The 16,992-nt window shown below is 49.8% G+C and overlaps 2 protein-coding genes across 2 annotated transcripts; one reads left to right on the plus strand and one right to left on the minus strand.

Annotated features, from left to right (window-relative positions):
- Positions 1–8,049: 8,049 nt before the first annotated feature.
- On the plus strand, positions 8,050–12,006 carry STING1 (stimulator of interferon response cGAMP interactor 1; the record flags this gene model as incomplete). Its single annotated transcript, XM_082835123.1, has 6 exons — positions 8,050–8,276; positions 8,407–8,590; positions 8,840–8,948; positions 9,829–10,067; positions 10,802–10,988; positions 11,590–12,006. The coding sequence occupies 6 exons, from the start codon at positions 8,050–8,052 to the stop codon at positions 11,778–11,780; spliced, it is 1,137 nt and encodes a 378-aa protein (XP_082691249.1). The 3' UTR covers positions 11,781–12,006.
- Positions 12,007–14,930: 2,924 nt separating this feature from the next.
- Positions 14,931–16,764, minus strand: SMIM33 (small integral membrane protein 33; the record flags this gene model as incomplete). The annotated part of the gene is made up of 2 exons (XM_082835041.1): positions 14,931–15,410; positions 16,723–16,764. The coding sequence occupies 2 exons, from the start codon at positions 16,762–16,764 to the stop codon at positions 14,931–14,933; spliced, it is 522 nt and encodes a 173-aa protein (XP_082691167.1).
- Between the last annotated feature and the right edge of the window lie 228 nt (positions 16,765–16,992).

Here is a 16,992-nt window from a genome sequence, read left to right on the forward strand (position 1 = left end):
TTACTGATCCACAAATATGTCTATGAAATGTTCCCTAGTCTTAAAAAAACAAAACAAAACAGGTTACAAGACTGTGTATCTAATAAAATTGTGAAAACAATTCCATTTACCATAACATTAAAAAGAATAAAATAGAAAACAATTTGGGGGTCCCTCAAAAAGTTAAACATAGATTACTAAATGACCCAACAATTCTACTCTAGGTACATGCCCAAAAGAATTGAAAACAGGGACTCATACAGATGCTTTCAAGTGAATGTTCATAGCAGCATTATTTACCATAGTCAAAAGGTGGAAACAACCCACGTGTTCATCAACAGATAAATGGATAAATAAATGTGGTACCCACATACAATGGAATATTATTCGGTCATGAAAAGGAATGAAGTTCTGATACATGCTACTATGTGGATAAACCTTACAAACATTATGCTAAGCGGAATAAGCCAGACACCAACGACAAATATTATATGATTTAACTTATATAAAATATAGAGAGTAGGCAAATTCATAGAGATGAAAAAGTAGATTAGAGGCTACCAGGGACTGAGGGGAGGGAAAAATAGGGAGTTACTGCTTAATGAGTACAGAGTTTCTGTCTGGGATGGTGAAAAATTTTGGAAACGGATAGTGGTGATGATTGTACAATATTGCCGATGTAATTAATGCCCTCGAATCATACACATAAAATGGCTAAAGTGGTAAATTTTGTGTTATACACATTTACCACAATTTAAAAATTCCAAAAAAAGAGTAAAATACTTGCAAATAAACTTAACAAAAGAAGGGCAAAACTTATACTCTATACAATATAAAACATTGCTAAAAGGAATTAAAGAAGATCTGAATAAATGGAAAGACAACTCATGTTCATGGACCTGATATTGTTAAGATGATGATACTCCCCAAATTGACCTATGGATTCAACGTAATCCCTGTCAAAATCCCAGATGACTTCCTTGCAGAAATTGACAAGCTGATCCTAAAATTTATGTGGGAATTTAAGGGACCCAGAATAGCCAAAACAATTTTGAAAAGGATGAGCAAAGTTGGAGGAATCACATTTCCTGATTTTGAAACTTACTACAAGCTACAGTAACCAAGATGGTGTGGACTGGCATAAGGATAGATATATAGATCAATGGAAAATAATTGAGAATTCATAAATAAACTCTCATATTTAGAGTCAGTTAATTTTTGACAAGGGTGCCAAAACAATTCAATGGAGAAAGGATAGTCTTTTTGACAAATGGTGCTGGGAAAACTTGATATCTATATGCAAAAGAATGAATGTGAACCCCTAACTCACACCACAATAAAAAAAACCTCAAAATGGAACAAAGACCTAAATATAAGAGCCAAAATCATTAAACTCTTAGAAGAAAATACACACACGAATCATTATGACCTTGATTAGGCAATAACTTCTTAGATATAGCACCAAAAGGACAAGCAACAAAGTAAAAGATAAATCAGATTTTATCAAAATTAGTAACGTTTGTGTTTCAAAGGACACCATGAGGAAAGTGAGAAAACAACCCAAAGGATAGGAGAAAAATTTTCCAAAGCATTTATCTGGTAAGGGAATTGTATCTAGAATATACAAAAAACTCCTATAATAATTACAATAATAAATTATTATAATAATAAAAAGGCAAATACCCAATTAAAAATGAGCAAAGGATATGAATAGACTTTTCTCAAAAAAGATATACAATAGCAATAGGCACATAAAAGATGCTCAACATCATTTACCATCAGGAAAATGCAAATCAAAACCACTATAAGACACCACTTCATACCAGTTAAGTGAGGATAGCTATACTCAAAAAGACATATGTAAACGCTGGCTAGGATCTAGAGAAATTAGAACCCTCATACATTGCTGGTGGAAATGTAAAATCATGGAGCCACTTTGGAAAACAGTCCAGTCGTTCTTCAAAAGGTTAAACAGAGCGTTACCAAATGACCCAGCAACCCCACCCTGAGGTATTTACCCAAGAGAAATGAGAATATATGTCCATACAAACACTTGTACATGAATGTTCACAGCAGCATTCTTCATAATAGCCAAAAAGTGGAAACAACTTAAGTGTCTTCAGTAAATGAATAGGTAAATAAATGCAGTATATCTATACAATGGAATATTATTCAGCAATAAAAAGGAATGAAATGTTGATATATGCTGCAACATGGATGAATCTCTAAAACATAAGAAGACAGACACAATCACATATTGCATGATTCCATTTATATGACATGTCCAGAACAGGAAAATCTATAAAGAAGGAAGGTAGATTTGTGGTTGCCTGAGGGTGAGGTGGGGGTGTTGGCTACAGGAGTTCTTTTGAGGTGATGAAAATGTTCTAAGTTTGATTGTGGGGATGTGAATATACTAAAAACTAATTTTTTTAAAATGAACATATCTTCCCATTTGTATTTGCCTTTGAAATGGAAGTCTTTTATTCTTTAGGACTTTTTTTTTAAAATTTATTTTTGGCTGTGTTGGGTCTTCGTTGCTGTGCACGGGCTTTCTCTAGTTGTGGTGAATGGGGGCTGCTTTTCATTGCAGTGCGAGGGCTTCTCATTGCTGTGGCTTCTCTTGTTGCGGAGCACGGGCTCTAGGCACGCGGGCTTCAATAGTTGTGGCTCGCGGGTTCCAGTAGTTGTGGCTCATGGGCTCTAGAGTGCAGGGTCTGTAGTTGTGGCTCAGGGGCTTAGTTGCTCTGCGTCATGTGGGATCTTCCCGGACCAGGGCTCGAAACTGTGTCCCCTGCATTGGCAGGTGGATTCTTAACCACTGCGCCACCAGGGAAGCCCACTAAAAATTACTGAATTGTACATTAAATAAGTGAGTTGTATGGTATGTGAATTATATCTCAATTAGGCTGTTACCAAAAACTAACAAAAAACAGCAGTAGATCTCTCCACCCTGAGGAATACCCTCTTCCAGGAGGATGTAGGTCCATTATTTACTCCCTGAAGATACAGAAGCTCAACCAGCTGTGCTTCCCCAACCCCAATCATGCATCATCCAGTCCCTCTTTCTCTATCACATCTACCAGGATATTGTCTTGTCCTGGAAAGCCCATGACACACTAGGCAGCTCCATGATGGGGCAATAAAATTACAACAAGGAGGTGGCTGAGGTCAGACTCAGAGCCACCAATGGATGAGACATCAAGTCTCTGTGTCCGCCGGAGAGGTGACTTGAGCCCAGGGTAGAGGCCAAGATGACAGGGACTGGCAAATCCAAGAGTGTGATTGTCAATGGTGATGATGATGATGGTGGTGGTGGTGATTAGAGTTGACAATTACTGAGCACTTACAAGTCAGGCCTACAAACACATTATTTCTTTTCATTCTCATGACAATTTTATGAGAAAAAAGGTATTACCACCCTCACTTTAGGTATGAGGAAACTAACTCTCAAAGAAGTTATATAACTGGGCCAAGGTCACACAGCAAGGAGAGGCAGAGGCAAGATCCCAGGTGTACCATGGTCAGCTGATATCAAAATCCTCCCAATGTCCCTGCGCTAGCAGGATTCAGGAACATTTACACACAAATATCAGGGACTTTTAACCATGAAAGACATTGCATGGGCAAAAGAGTGGCTCCTTAGAAGCCAGAGGCCTCCTTATCCCACTCGTGGTCTGTCCCAGAACCAGCGTCCACTGAATGAATGCTTAGTGTTTTCTTCTCTCCCAGGAACACTGATGACAAGTTTCAGGGAAGACACGTGGGAACTGTAACTAGGCTGGCAATGGAAATGAAAGCCATCCCAGACCAGCACTTCTGGGGTGCCTGGAGGGAACACGCAACTACCAGGACGTGAGGGGAGGAGGCCCCAGGAGTGAGCAGGCTGTGGAGCAGAGTGTTGGCACTCAGCAACACTGACCTGAGGGCAGCAGCCTGTGAGCTGGGCAGTCTGGAACTCAGACCTAACTTCCCTCTGTGGTCCTCGGTTTCCTCCTTGTGTGCCAGATGGCCAGTCTGGAAGGGCTTCAAGGTCCCTGGCCATCAGCACAGCTGATGAGGACAATCTCATCCGTGCAGTCGTTGTGACACTCCCCATGCCCTGAGACCCTGGCCACAGCCCACAAGGCTCCAACCAACTCTCCAGTACCCTTTCTTACATCACTGACCTTGTTATGGGTTGAACTGTGTCCCCCCAAAAAGATATGCTGAAGTCCTAACTCCCTAGTACCTGAGAATGTGACCTTATTTGGAGACAGTGTCTTTGCAGGTACAATTGAATTAAGATGAGGTCATTAGGGTGGGCCCTAATCCAATGGGACAATGGCTGGTATCCTTATAAGAAGAGGAAATGCCATGTGAAGACAGAGATGCACAGGGAGAAGGTCACCCCGTGATGATGGAGTCAGAGGCTGAAGTGCTACAGCTGCAAACCAAGGAACACCTCGGGCTGCCAGAAAGTGAAAGAGGCAAGGAGAGGTCCTCCTCTAGAGGCATCAGAGGAAGCATGGCCCTACTAACACCATGATTTCAGACTTCTAGCCTCCAGAACTGTGTGAGAATAAATTTCTGTTGTATTACACCACCAAGCTTGTGGTACTTTGTTATAACAGCCCTAAAAAAATAACACAGACCCCCAACATGCTTACATGCTCCCGCCACACCAGCCATTTCTGTTTCTCCTCAGGCCAAACTCCTTCCCACCCCAGGGGAAGGCCGTGCTGTTTTTTATGAATGTTCTAGACTCTCACTCCTCCCCCACATCTCTCTCTTGGTCCTCCAAACCCAGCATAAATGGCACTCCTTCAGGGAAATCTGGACTTGGGGCATTCCAAGTTCCACTCAGAGCAGCAACAGGAATGCATTCTTCAAAGCCCTCACCATATCTGCAGTGACTCATACTGACTTGCACAGTTATGCAAGGCCCATTGCACCTGCCCAGCTATAGGTGTTGTGACAACAGGGTTCTGGCCTGACACGTTCACAGGCATGTCCCATGCCTAGCACATTCCCTGACACATACAGCAGGAAGTCAGGACACAACTGTGTGGGCTGCATGGTGCGTGGAAACTCCTGGGCTGGTATTTGAGGGCCCAGACATTGGGGCCTTGGCTGCCTCAGCAGCCTTCTCTCCAGTCAGACTTGGCCCCCAACTCCACACTCCGGATGGCCTCCCTGCCTCCCTGCTTCCCTGGTCCCCATCATTCCTCATTCCCCTCAGCCAGGCCACATCTTACTCTTCCTGAATGACCTGGCCCTCATGTCTCCTGCAAGGCTTTCCTCAGAGCAGGTTCAAACTCAGGAAAAAGAGCCCAGAGCAGCAGCAGGCAGCAAAGGGCAGTAAGGACAGAATGGGGTGGAAGGAGGCCCCAAGACAATGTTGGGATTTTTTCTCTTTACAGCATACTCCAAGCATCAAACAACTAATACATGTTCAATGTCAGGAAAAGAAACCTTAAAAAACATAATGAGCAAAAAGGGAAAATTATACTAAAAATCACTCACATTCCCGCCACACAGAGTAATCATTGTTAGCACTTTTCGTATATCATGTAGCCTTCCAGACCTTTTCTCGTGCAATGTGTATTTCTTAAAATGCAATTATACTGTTTTGTACTCTGCTTTTTTCCAATAAGAAACAATATACTAAAGGTATTTAAGAGTCAACATACAAAATTACATCATCATTTTAGTGGCTACCTAACATTCTATTATAAGATGAACCACGGTTTTGTTATTCAGTTCCCTATTGTTGGACATTTAGATAGTTTTTAGTTTTTCTCTGGTATAAACAACACTGGCATAAACATCTGAAAAACTGGTATCTTTGTGCCATTGTCTCATTATTTTTTGATGAATGATTCCCAGAAGTGAATTGCAAGGTCTACGATTCTATGTGCATTTTAAGGCTTCTAATGCATAGTGCAAATCTGGCCTATAAAATAGAGAACCAACCTCCAGGAGAAGCGGGCAGAGATGAAGCACAGGTTCAGGGGTGGAACAGTGGAGGTGACAGCAGTGGCATCACCCAGGGGAGGTGGTGCTGGCCGCTGGGCAGGATACTGGAGGCCCAAGGTTGCTTGGCACAGGGAGACTTTGGGGCAGCTGTGGACTGCTCACTCTGGGAGGACTCTGCTCAGGCCTTTTGTTTGGCAACCTTGACTTTCTTTGGTTCTGAAGCACTGGAGCCCTTGCCCACTGCAGGGGGCTCCCTTGTGAGCTCTTGTAGGGGAGAGAAAGTACAGTGAATTCGAATTCTCTCCATTCTTAGAAAATTATTCTAAAAAATGAGAAAGTTTTCTGGAAGCCTCCTTGCTCCTGAGAGGCCAATGGCACTTATGAACGTGGTGTGTCTTCTTGTGTCTGTTTGGGGTGTGGGGAAGGGTCTAGGCAAGGACCCTCCGGCCTGGGGACGTATGGACTGCTGTCGCTCTGTGGCTTCCACCCCAATCCCACTCCCGGGCGCCCCCTCCTCGAATCCAATCAGCTCACCAGTTTACCAGGAAGCAGCCAGAGACACTCCCCACCCCAAGGGGAAACACATCATGAAATTTGGTCCTGGCACCTTCCACCCCTTTCTGGGAAATCAAGGCACAGAGCCAGCTGGGTTTTGGAGCCACCTACCTGGTTCACGTCCCCACTCCCTCCTTTACTAGCCAGGGGACTGGGGCAAGTTAATTCACCTCATTGAGCCTCAGATTGTCCATGAGGTTAGTATTATACCTTCCTGACAGGGTGGCTGAGGGGATTAAGTGAAACAATTTATGTAACGCTTGGCATAATGTCTGGAGCACGGTGAGCACTTTATTATTATTACTATTATTATCATTCACGCGACTGCCTTTTTGGCTGGAAGCACCAGTTTCTCTCTGAGAAGTCACAGGCGTTGCCACTTCCTGTGGAGAGCCAAAACCCCACTCTTCTGCAGGGCTTCTGCTCCCACTAAGCTTTTTACTAGAAGGCTGTCGTTACAGGAAATAACTCTTCATTTTCCCCGCCTCTGGCCTGATATCACAGTCTTCAGAAAAAGAGGATCTGCATCTGGAAATCAGAATAAAACAAGCAGGTAGGGCAGCATGATGTAGTGTGTGTGCTTGGCTGGGTGTGTGAAGTGCCCTGTGGGTGTTGGTAGAGTGGGCTTGATTGTGGGTGCTTGAGGGGCAGCCCGTTCAGGGCTGTGACTGCAGGGAGTTTGAGGGAGTTTCTGAACACCCTTGGTCTGGGGGATGGGCAGTGGAATGCAGGATTTCTCAAGCTTTCTCCCTCACCCCAATACTGGGACGTGGCTCACCAGGGCCTTGGTGGGAAGGCTCTTCCTCCCTCCTTGGGCGGCAGGAAATAACCTCCCCAGCGCAGCCCAGTGCAGCTGTGGTTTGGTGAGATGCCAGGGCTCGAATGCTGTGGAGGAAGTTTCCATTGTTTTTAACCTTTCATTTTCAGGCTGCACCCTGAGAGGCCGTCCTCAGTTGCTGGGAGCCCTTGTGCCGGGCCTTCTCTCCTTGTTGCCTTCCAGAAACAAGCTGCCGTCTGGGAGGCAGAAGGTAAGATCAGGAGAAGACCGGCCTGAGTTCCAAGGCTGAGGCCCCTGCAGAAGCTGCAGAGGTGGGTGGCAACCTTCTGGCTGCCCTGCCCCTACCCTCTGAACTGTAGTTTTCAGCTTTGCTGACTAAGGTCCTTCTTGGGGTGGATTGTGGGGAGAGGGAAGCCCCGGTCCCCAAGGGTCCCCAGGTGGGTGGTACCTCACGGGACACTTTCAGGTCTAGGTCTGGGGTAGTTGCTGTCTTCTTTCTTTGCTACACCTGTGGTCTCACTGGGCTTGGGTGGGGTGTGTATGTGGAGCGCATGCATTTCTTTCTCCACCTGCTCTGTTTTCAACAAATCTCTCTTGGATCGGAGCTCTGGGATGCTGTATGCCCAGCCTGTCCCCTCGAGGCGCCTCCAAGAGCAGCCTCTGGGTATGGCTGGGCACCAGGGAAACATAGAGCTGGGGCAAGTGCCCAGCCAGAGCCTCAGTCCCAGAACAATAGGAGAGTGAGGGGAACACAACCATGGATTTCTTGATATCCACAGATGCCCCACTCCAGTCTGCATCCAGCCATCCCACGGCCCAGGGGTCACAGGGCCCAGAAAGCAGCCTTGGTCCTGCTAGGTGCCTGCCTGGTGGCCCTCTGGGGGCTGGGGGAGCTGCCAGACTTCACTCTGCAGTGGCTGGTGCTCCACCTGGCCTCCCAGCAGATGGGGCTGCTGATCAAGGGGGTCTGCAATCTGGTCGAGGAGCTGAGCCACGTCCATTCCAGGTGACTCCCTGCAGTACCCATGGCGATTAGGCACCCAACATGTCTCAGTCCCTTGACCCCCAGCCCTGCCCCTCCTTGAATCTCTCTGGCTGAGCTGGGCTGGGGTCTGGAGCCTGGCTGTCACTTGCAGGTACCAAGGCAGCTACTGGAAGGCTGTGCGGGCCTGCCTGGGCTGCCCCATGCGCCGTGGGGCCCTGCTGCTGCTGTCCTGCTATTTCTACTTCTCCCTCCCAAACGTGGCTGGCCTGCCCTTCACTTGGATGCTTGCTCTCCTGGGCCTCTCACAGGCACTTAACATCCTCCTGGGCCTCCAGGTACGATACAAAGAGAGGTGAAGGGTCTGTTCACGAGGAGGCGTGGCACATGTGACCTGCTCTGAGCTTAGTACTGGGAGTGGGACTAGTTTAGAGGCTGGTCCTTGGATGGAGCCTGTAATGGTCTGGGTTCAGCAGTGGCAGAGAATGGAGCCAAATGCCAGCAGGTTGGGTAATCTTGTGGGGAGGAGGAGGAGGGTTCATGTTGTTCTTCATGGAGGCCCCCCAGCCCCACCCTGCTGTCCACAGGGCCTGGCCCAAGCAGAGATCTCTGCAATCTGTGAAAAAAGGAACTTCAATGTGGCTCATGGGCTGGCCTGGTCATATTATATTGGGTACCTGCGGCTGATCCTGCCAGGTGAGCCATCCTCTCTGCCCCCATTTCCAGATCTACAGGACAGACAGTAAGACACACAACCTTGTGTTTCCAGAACTCACTATATTTTCAAAGCATTTTCATGTCTAACAAACCATTTGATTCCCAAAACAATCTTGTAGGTGTGAAGCTGTTATTATTATGCCTGGTTGACAGGAAGAAATTTGGAGCTTAGATCCATTAAGTGACTTGTCCCAAGTCACCCATGAATTCTTTCAATAAACATTTGCTGCATGCTGTATGCCCTTCATGCGCACTTTCTCTTTTAATTCACACCCTGTGAGGAAGGGATAATCATCACCCCTGTTTTCACAGCTATTCTGAGAGATACAGTGACCTGTCCAAAGTCACACAGCTTAATTAGAGGAGGAGACAGGATTTGAACCCAGGCCTGTCCAGAGCCTGGACCCTTGACTACCCCACTGGGAGCCCACGGGTCGTGTCTGATTCCTCTGACTTGCTGGTCAAGGCCATGGTTCTCCCCTGTCTCATGGCTGCCTTCCCTTGACACCAGGGCTTCCTCTAGAGGCCTGGCTCAGTGCACGTGGGCCTGCTGGCATGTCACCTCCCAGGACTCTTCCTGCCTCTCAGAGCCCTGAAAGCTGTGGTGGGAAGGAGTGGGGCTGACAGAAATCTGGACAAAGGTCAAGTGAGGGAGAGAAAGGGGTGGTGGGAGTAGGTGGAGGGGCGGGGAGGATGCTCACATGCTCTTCCCGTCCTGGCCTCCCAGGCAATGTGAGTGGACTGGCCCCTCGGTTCTCTTGCACCCACACATTGAGGGGAACAATGATGTGGGTCTCTGTCCTGAGTTGGGTGGGAGACACAGTTGGTGGAAATGACTTCTTGGGCCTCTCCACCCCAGGGCTCCAGGCCCGGATCCAAATTTACAATCAGTTCCACAACAATGTGCTACGGGGCGCAGGAAGCCAACGGCTGCACATTCTCTTCCCGTTGGACTGTGGGGTGCCTGACGACCTGAGCATGGCTGACCCTAACATTCGATTCCTACACAAGCTGCCCCAGCAAAGTGCTGACCGTGCTGGCATCAAGGGCCGGGTTTACACCAACAGCATCTATGAGATTCTGGAGAATGGGCAGCCGGTGAGTGTGCAGGGAAGTAGGAATGCTGGGGAGGGGTCAGGCCTAGAGACCCAGAACTCTGGGCCCTGGCCAAGCCCTGATAAAAATTCACTGCCCTTCTCTGAGCCTCAGTTTCTCCAATTGGTGCCAGGGCTGGGACCAATTGAGCTCTGAATGATGAAACTGACAAGTAACATTAATTGGGCACTTACTGCATGCCAGATGCTATTCCAGGTGCTTCATCTGACTACCTCACTGCATCCTCACCACCACCCTGTGGGGTAGGGACTGTTATAGCCCCTACTTTACAGAAGAGGAAACCGAGACTCAGAGAACCAGGGAGAAAGTGGACAATTTCACCTTGAGTATACCATGCTCTTGACCATAAATCTGCCTTAGATGAAGGCCGTGAGAATGTGTGAAGGATTTCATGTGGGCTATGGGCAACCCAGCCAAGGCTGAACCCCAGAGCCCCATCCCCAGACATGACTGCCAGCTGGAGCAGTTGACAGCCTAGCTCAGTGGGCCTTGCCCTGAGAATCTTAGGAGGAGGATCTGGGAAGGGTAAATTTAACGCAGCCCTGGCCCTGATTTAGGAGTGGGGTGTCAGAGGCGAAGGCCAACCAGACAGTATAGACCCCATCAGGTGGCCACCTCCCCTGACTCCATCCCTACAGATTGAGCAGTGGCACTGGGGTCCAGCGTCTGTCTGCCTGGCCCCTGGTTGAGTCTGGTCTTCCTTTTACCTCCTCCAGGCAGGCATCTGTATCCTGGAATATGCCACCCCCTTGCAGACCCTGTTTGCCATGTCACAGGATGGCCGAGCTGGCTTTAGCCGGGAGGACAGGCTTGAACAGGCCAAACTCTTCTGCCGGACACTTGAAGACATTCTGGCAGCTGTCCCTGAGTCTCAGGACAATTGCCACCTCATTGTCTACCAGGGTGAGGGGTTGATAGGCTTAAGGGCAGGAAAAGCTGGGGTCCCCAGGGGTCTCCCAGGGGGTCAGCAGGAGATATGGCAGCACCACGCCCGGGTCTTCCCGAGTGGTCAGGGCATTCAAGCCCTGCCCCTTCCTCCCCTGGAAGGAAGAGGAGAGGTCCCATCTCCCCACCGTGGGATACCTGACTGCTTTCTGAGGTCTTTGGCTATGGGTCCTGGGTGGAGTGTGAAGAGGTGGGCTCTAGGGGCCTCTCACTTCATCTAGGGATGCTAGAAGAAGCAGATAGCCCCAGGCCAGGAGCCAAGAGACCAGGGCTGCAGCCTCAGCCATGCCACTCCCTTGCTCTGTGACCTTAGGCAGGTATCTGCCCCTCTCTGAGTATCATCTCTAAAAGAAAGAGGGTGGAATTCTCTTGTCTCTAAAACCACTGCTAGCTCTAGGATTTCATGAAACTCTAGCCCCAGTGGCTAGGAGTGGGGAGGAGGTACAGGGAGGTGGGGGAGAGGGAGGGCTGGAGGATTCACCCAGCAAGTCCTCTGGGTGTGCTAGAGTGGGAATGTGTGAGGCCCTCACCCCACTCCCCACCCCTACCCTCGTTCCAGAACCGGCAGAGGGAAGCAGCTTCTCCTTGTCACAGGAGATTCTCCAGCACCTTCGGCAGGAGGAAAGGGAGGTTACCATGGGCAGCATGGGGACCTCGGTGATGCCCGTTTCCTCCACACTGTCCCAAGAGCCTGAGCTCCTCATCAGTGGTATGGAACAGCCTCTCCCGCTCCGCTCGGATATCTTCTGAGGCCCAGGATCACCTTCCCTGAGCCCCTGGCCATCCCCAAGACTCTGGATTGGAGGATTTCTTTCTTCAGCAGATAGAGGCCTAGCAGAGCCATTTCCTCCCATAGAGGGCCTCTCAGAGAAGGTCCCTGAGTTTGACATCTCAAGATGAATCCTATGACCTTGGGCAAGTTGTTTCACCTCTCTGAGCCTCAGTGTCCTCATCTATGAAATGGGATTATAATCATTGCCCTACCTACCTCACAGGGTAGTTTTTGTGAGGACTATGGCTGTATGGGTTTTTTGTAAACTCTAAATGCCAGGTAAACTTAAAGGATCTTCCAGGTGTCTTCCATTGGACCCTCAGACCTACTCTCTACCTTTCGTCTGTCCTGGGATGGCTTCAACAGGCTCCCTTGCCCTCTGGCTTCTGGTCACATTCAGTCAATGGGAAGCCCCAGTGGGAGAAGGAGGGGAAGGGAAGGGTGAGCTTGGGGTATCTATTCCCCCAGGTCCCTCCCTGCAGTATCAAGGTCACTGTGGGCTCTCTCTAGACCTAAAGGAGCCTTTCAGTAACCCTGTCTATCTCCAGGTCTCATTAACTTCCTCCTCCTCATGCCCCTTCAGTCCTGGCAGTGGTATTGGAGCCTCACTGATGCTCAATCTGGAGTGCTCACTCTCACTTGTAATTTCCTTACACCTGCCCTTTCTAAATAGTCCCCTTTTTATTTTTATTTAAAAAAATTTTTTGGCCACACCATGCAGCATTTGGGATCTTAGTTCTCTGACCAGGGATTGAACCCACATCCCCTGCAGTGGAAGCTTGGAGTCTGAACCACTGAACCACCGGGGAAGTCCCTAAGTAGTCCCCTTTTTAAACACTCCTCAGATTATTTGAGTATGCCATCTTTTTCTGGCCAGACTGACTGATACAGGTGGTTGGCCATTATTATCTGCAATGTCCAAATCTGCTTGCACAGACACATTTCCTTACACCCCTCCTCATCCTAGTACAGGGCCATAGGGTGGTAGCTATCATTTCAGTGTAGACAGAGCCCACCAGCTGGGCTGAGGGTATAGAGCTGGGCAGCACCCCCGCTCCACCTGCCCTTTCAGTGCCCTTGTCTCCAGTGGGAGGCTTGGGGGACAGGGAGGGGCCTGAGGCAGCACACAGATGCCATGACGGTTACACACATGTGTCCTGGGCAAGGGGCTGCTCAAAGAAGCAGGAGCTAAATGTCTCCAGATGAGAGTCCCCTGGATAACGGGGGGAAGAGGGTTTGTGTGAGGTGATGGGATATACGCTGGGGACCTTGGACAACACAGCTGGCCACCTGCCATACTTTGTGCCATCACTGTTAGATCTGAGCCATTGCAACGACACCGTGGAGGCAAAATTGCCCCCATCTGGGAGGCCAGACGCCCATTTCTGCCACTTCCATCCATTCCGCCCAAGACTTATTCCCTCCCTCCCACCTTTGTTTTTATCGCAAATTTCTGAGTACAGTATTACTGTGGAAAAAAACTCCACACACAGACACACATTGGCCAGAAGCAACGCATTGCTCCCAAGGATGACAGAGAGTAAAGAGAGAGCCAAGGGAGTGAAGGGGGAAAGTCTCCTCTCCTCCCCCACTGTGCCAGCCATTCTGCCCCTGAAGATCCCCCAGCTTCACATCAGTCATTCCAACACCTAAAAACCAGCCAAGAATTAAGGGTATCCCCAACATAACCTTTCCCTACCCATCCGGCCCCCAACATGGTGCTCAGACTATGGAGTCTGATGGCCCCAGGTTCAAATCCTGATTCCACCACTTAGTACTTGTGTCCTCCTGGGTGACTTGATATCCCCAGCTGTAAATGGAGATAACAGTGGCTCCTCCTCCCAGGGCTGTTATGAGGAGTAAACAGTATAATATCCGTAGGTCCATGGATGAGCCTGGAGCCCAGCACATAGTGGGCCCACAAGAAGGAGCAACTATTAACATTAGAGCTGCCTCTTACCAGTCTCAGTGGAGGCCTCTGCATACATTACAATCCCCGTCTCTGTTCCTCTTCATCTTCTGTTATTTCTCAGAGTCCTTGACTGTGCTGGGGTCTCACCGAGGACAGTCCCCAGGGTTGACTTGTTGCCCTGAGGTGTTCCCCAGAGTAAAGCACCCAGAAGTTCCTCCATAAATGTCTGTCTGCATGTTCTTGACTGCACATAAGTGAGGCTCAAAGGTGTCAGGGGAAGGGGTACCTTTCCAGAGAGCCACTGGGAGGCTCTGTTCTGCCTTCTTGGCCTCCTGCATCTTCCCAGCCTCCATGTCCCGCCCCCTGCAGGGATCCCCACCCCTTCCTCTCCCCAGACAAACTCCATGGAGCTCCTTTTCCTTTCCTGTTTTCCCACCAGCTGGAAGATTCTGGATCTGGGAAATGTCCTGGGGTAAATGCTAGGCTAGTTCTAACAGGCCAATGTGCACAGAAAGTGGGAGGTATTGAGAGCCCCCCCCCCACACCAGTTTCCTCTATCCCATCCTGGGAAGGCAAGATAGAGTCTTGCTCCAAGATAGTGGGGGCAATTCAAAGACAATTTGGGGAGCTATGATTGGTGCTTGGGGCTTTTAAGGGCCTTGGAAGTTGTTGGCAAGACCTGGTCTCTGACAGCCAAAGGTAAAGGGTAACAGATTTTCCTTTCTTTCCTAAGTCTCAGAGAAGGCAGACCCCTGGGTTCTTTGCCTTGGCTCTCCGTGGCTGGCCCTCACAGGCTGTGGAGACGGGTCCTCTACCAGGAGCCTCTGACATCCCTGCACAGGGGTGGGGTGGGTGGTGGAATCTTCCAAGCTAGACTCACTTTGACACCAAAAGGGGAGGAGATGAGGAGTTGAGGAGGGAGTAGGAACTCAGAGAGGGAGGTTCAGTGGTCTGGTGGTCCCTGAAGAGGAGGGGGAAAGTTTGTAAGGACAAATTGGGCCCTGGGAATGCTCACAGCAGCATTCAAGCTTCTTTTATTTCTTTGGTCCACAACAGGGCTTTCTGTATAAATACTCTGCTGAGAGGGCAGCTCCAGCTAAGTCCATGTGTGCCCTTATGAAGCGCTGATGCCCAGGCCCCAATTTGCTTTTGCCCTAATTCTCTGTCCAGTTTCTTGTTCTGAGCCAGGTCAGGCCAACTTTCCAAAGTCTCCCTCCTACAGAAATGTGACTTCATCAATGCTGAACCTGGGCCCATCTGGCACAGGGCAGGAATCAGAGCCAGGACGTTCCTGCTGGGCATCTTCGTGACTGTCCTGACGGCCCAGCACTCGCCAGTGGGTGAGAGAGATGCCACCCTCTGGCTTTGGGGATGGTGGCTCTGTGGCGAGAGTGGCATGGCCCTTGTGTAGCCTTGGCCCACAGTGGACTGCCACCACGATACAGACTGCCAGCAAGACAAAGGCAGTGACAATGACAGTTAGCAGGGGCAGCCCGACCCCTTGAGGTGGTTCCCAGGCCCCGCCCAGCACCTCCGGAAGCTGCCTCTGGGGCACCTGCCCCGCTGAGCCGTTCACAGCTGCAGAAAGCCAGGGATGGTGGCCAGCCTGGGAGGGAAGCAGCAGACAGAGAGGGTGACATGGGCACGTACACACAGAAAAAGACCAAAATAGAAAGAGATAGACACCCAAAGGGAACTGAGAGAGAGAGAGAGAGAGAGAGAGAGAGAGAGAGACAAAGAAAGACAGAGAGACAGTAAAGACAGAGAGACAGTAAAGACAGAGAGAGAAGAGACACAGAACCACAGAGATAAACACACATAACAATAGAATGAAAGAAAAAGACAGAGGGGGATACAGAGAGAATGAGAAAGATACAAAGAGAGAGACAGAAAGAAAATGAGAGAGATGGAGAGACGGAAGTGAAGATAGATGCAGAGAGGCAGAGACAGAGGGGGAGAAAAAACAGAGATAAGGCAACAAGGTCATTTGGAAAGGGACAAAGAGAGGGGCTTTATTACAGGCTGGCATATAAAGTTTGCCTCCCCCCCCCCAAATCCCCTGCCAAGTCCCCTCCCACTGCTCTCTCTTCCCAGGTCCTCAGGAAAACTCCTAAATAGATCCTATGTCCTGGGTCAGGAATCTTAGCACACTATGGGCTGCTGTCCCATGTCCTGGCCAGGGGGCAGTGAACAGCTATTCCTTAAAGTCCCAGGAAAAAGGAGTCATTTTGTCCAGCATCTTACGTTCCCACTACTCTCCACATACACAGTAGGAAGAGGGGTGTACCCCGGGGAGAGGGAGAGAGGAAGAGGAGGCATGAACCCCAGAGGCTTGGAGTGAGGCAAGAGCTATACCCCAAAACACCCTGCTCAGAATCAGGTTCAGGGGCCTGGAGGGGAGGGAATGCCCAGTGTGGATTCCTGGCTTTGTCCAAGATGGACTGAGGAGACCCCACGCCAACCTCTGTTCTCCTTCAGGGTCTTCTACCAAAAGCTGGGGGTCACTATCCCTACCTCTGTCTGTCTCTATCCTGCTAAGTATTGAGAGGGGGTTGGGGGGATTACCATCAAGGTAGCAAACCTCCATATTGTAAGCCCCAGAGCTGACGAAGTTATCACAGGCTCAAGAAACTATCTCCTTAGTCTTCTCTTCCCCAGCTGGACCTTGAGGAGCAGACCCTTGAGGTGGAGCCCCTCCCCTAACCCTGAACCCTCAGCCTGGCCATCCCCATGGGTAGGCACCTGGGGTCCAGGAAGGGCTGGCCAGAACAAACCCACTCCCTTTAGTTCCTGAGTCACACTATCCACCCCATCCCTCCCCAGTACCTGTCCCTCGGCATCTGGAAAGCTCAATACCTACGTCCCCACCCTGCTTGAAAGTCAGAGCTCTCTGGGGCCCAGGCCACAGAGCTCCCAGGCCAGGCAGTGGGGAAGCAGCTCCGGATGTACAGGGGAAAAAGGGAAGCACAGGCTGGTGAAAGGCTTGGGGCCCCTGGGGAGAGTCTCACCAGCGTGGCGGGAGGGGGTGAGCTGAGATCTACCTGATGCATTGTCCGGCTGCGCAAGGCTCCCTCGGGACTGGCGGCCAGCCGGGCAAAGGAGAGCCTGCCTCCCCAGCTTGGTCCCTACCCGGAGCTGCCACGTCTATGGGGCTTACGGGGCACACACCCTCTGCATGCGCAGCCTCAACGCTCTCTCCTGCACTTTTACTTCCTCGAACATCTGGACTACTCCGAGCCCAGCCCTCAACTCTGACAGTGCTTTGATCTTACTCCTTG

The sequence above is a fragment of the Leucopleurus acutus genome, assembly GCF_964270905.1.
Source record: "Leucopleurus acutus genome assembly, chromosome: 3".
Lineage (NCBI taxonomy): Eukaryota > Metazoa > Chordata > Mammalia > Artiodactyla > Delphinidae > Leucopleurus > Leucopleurus acutus.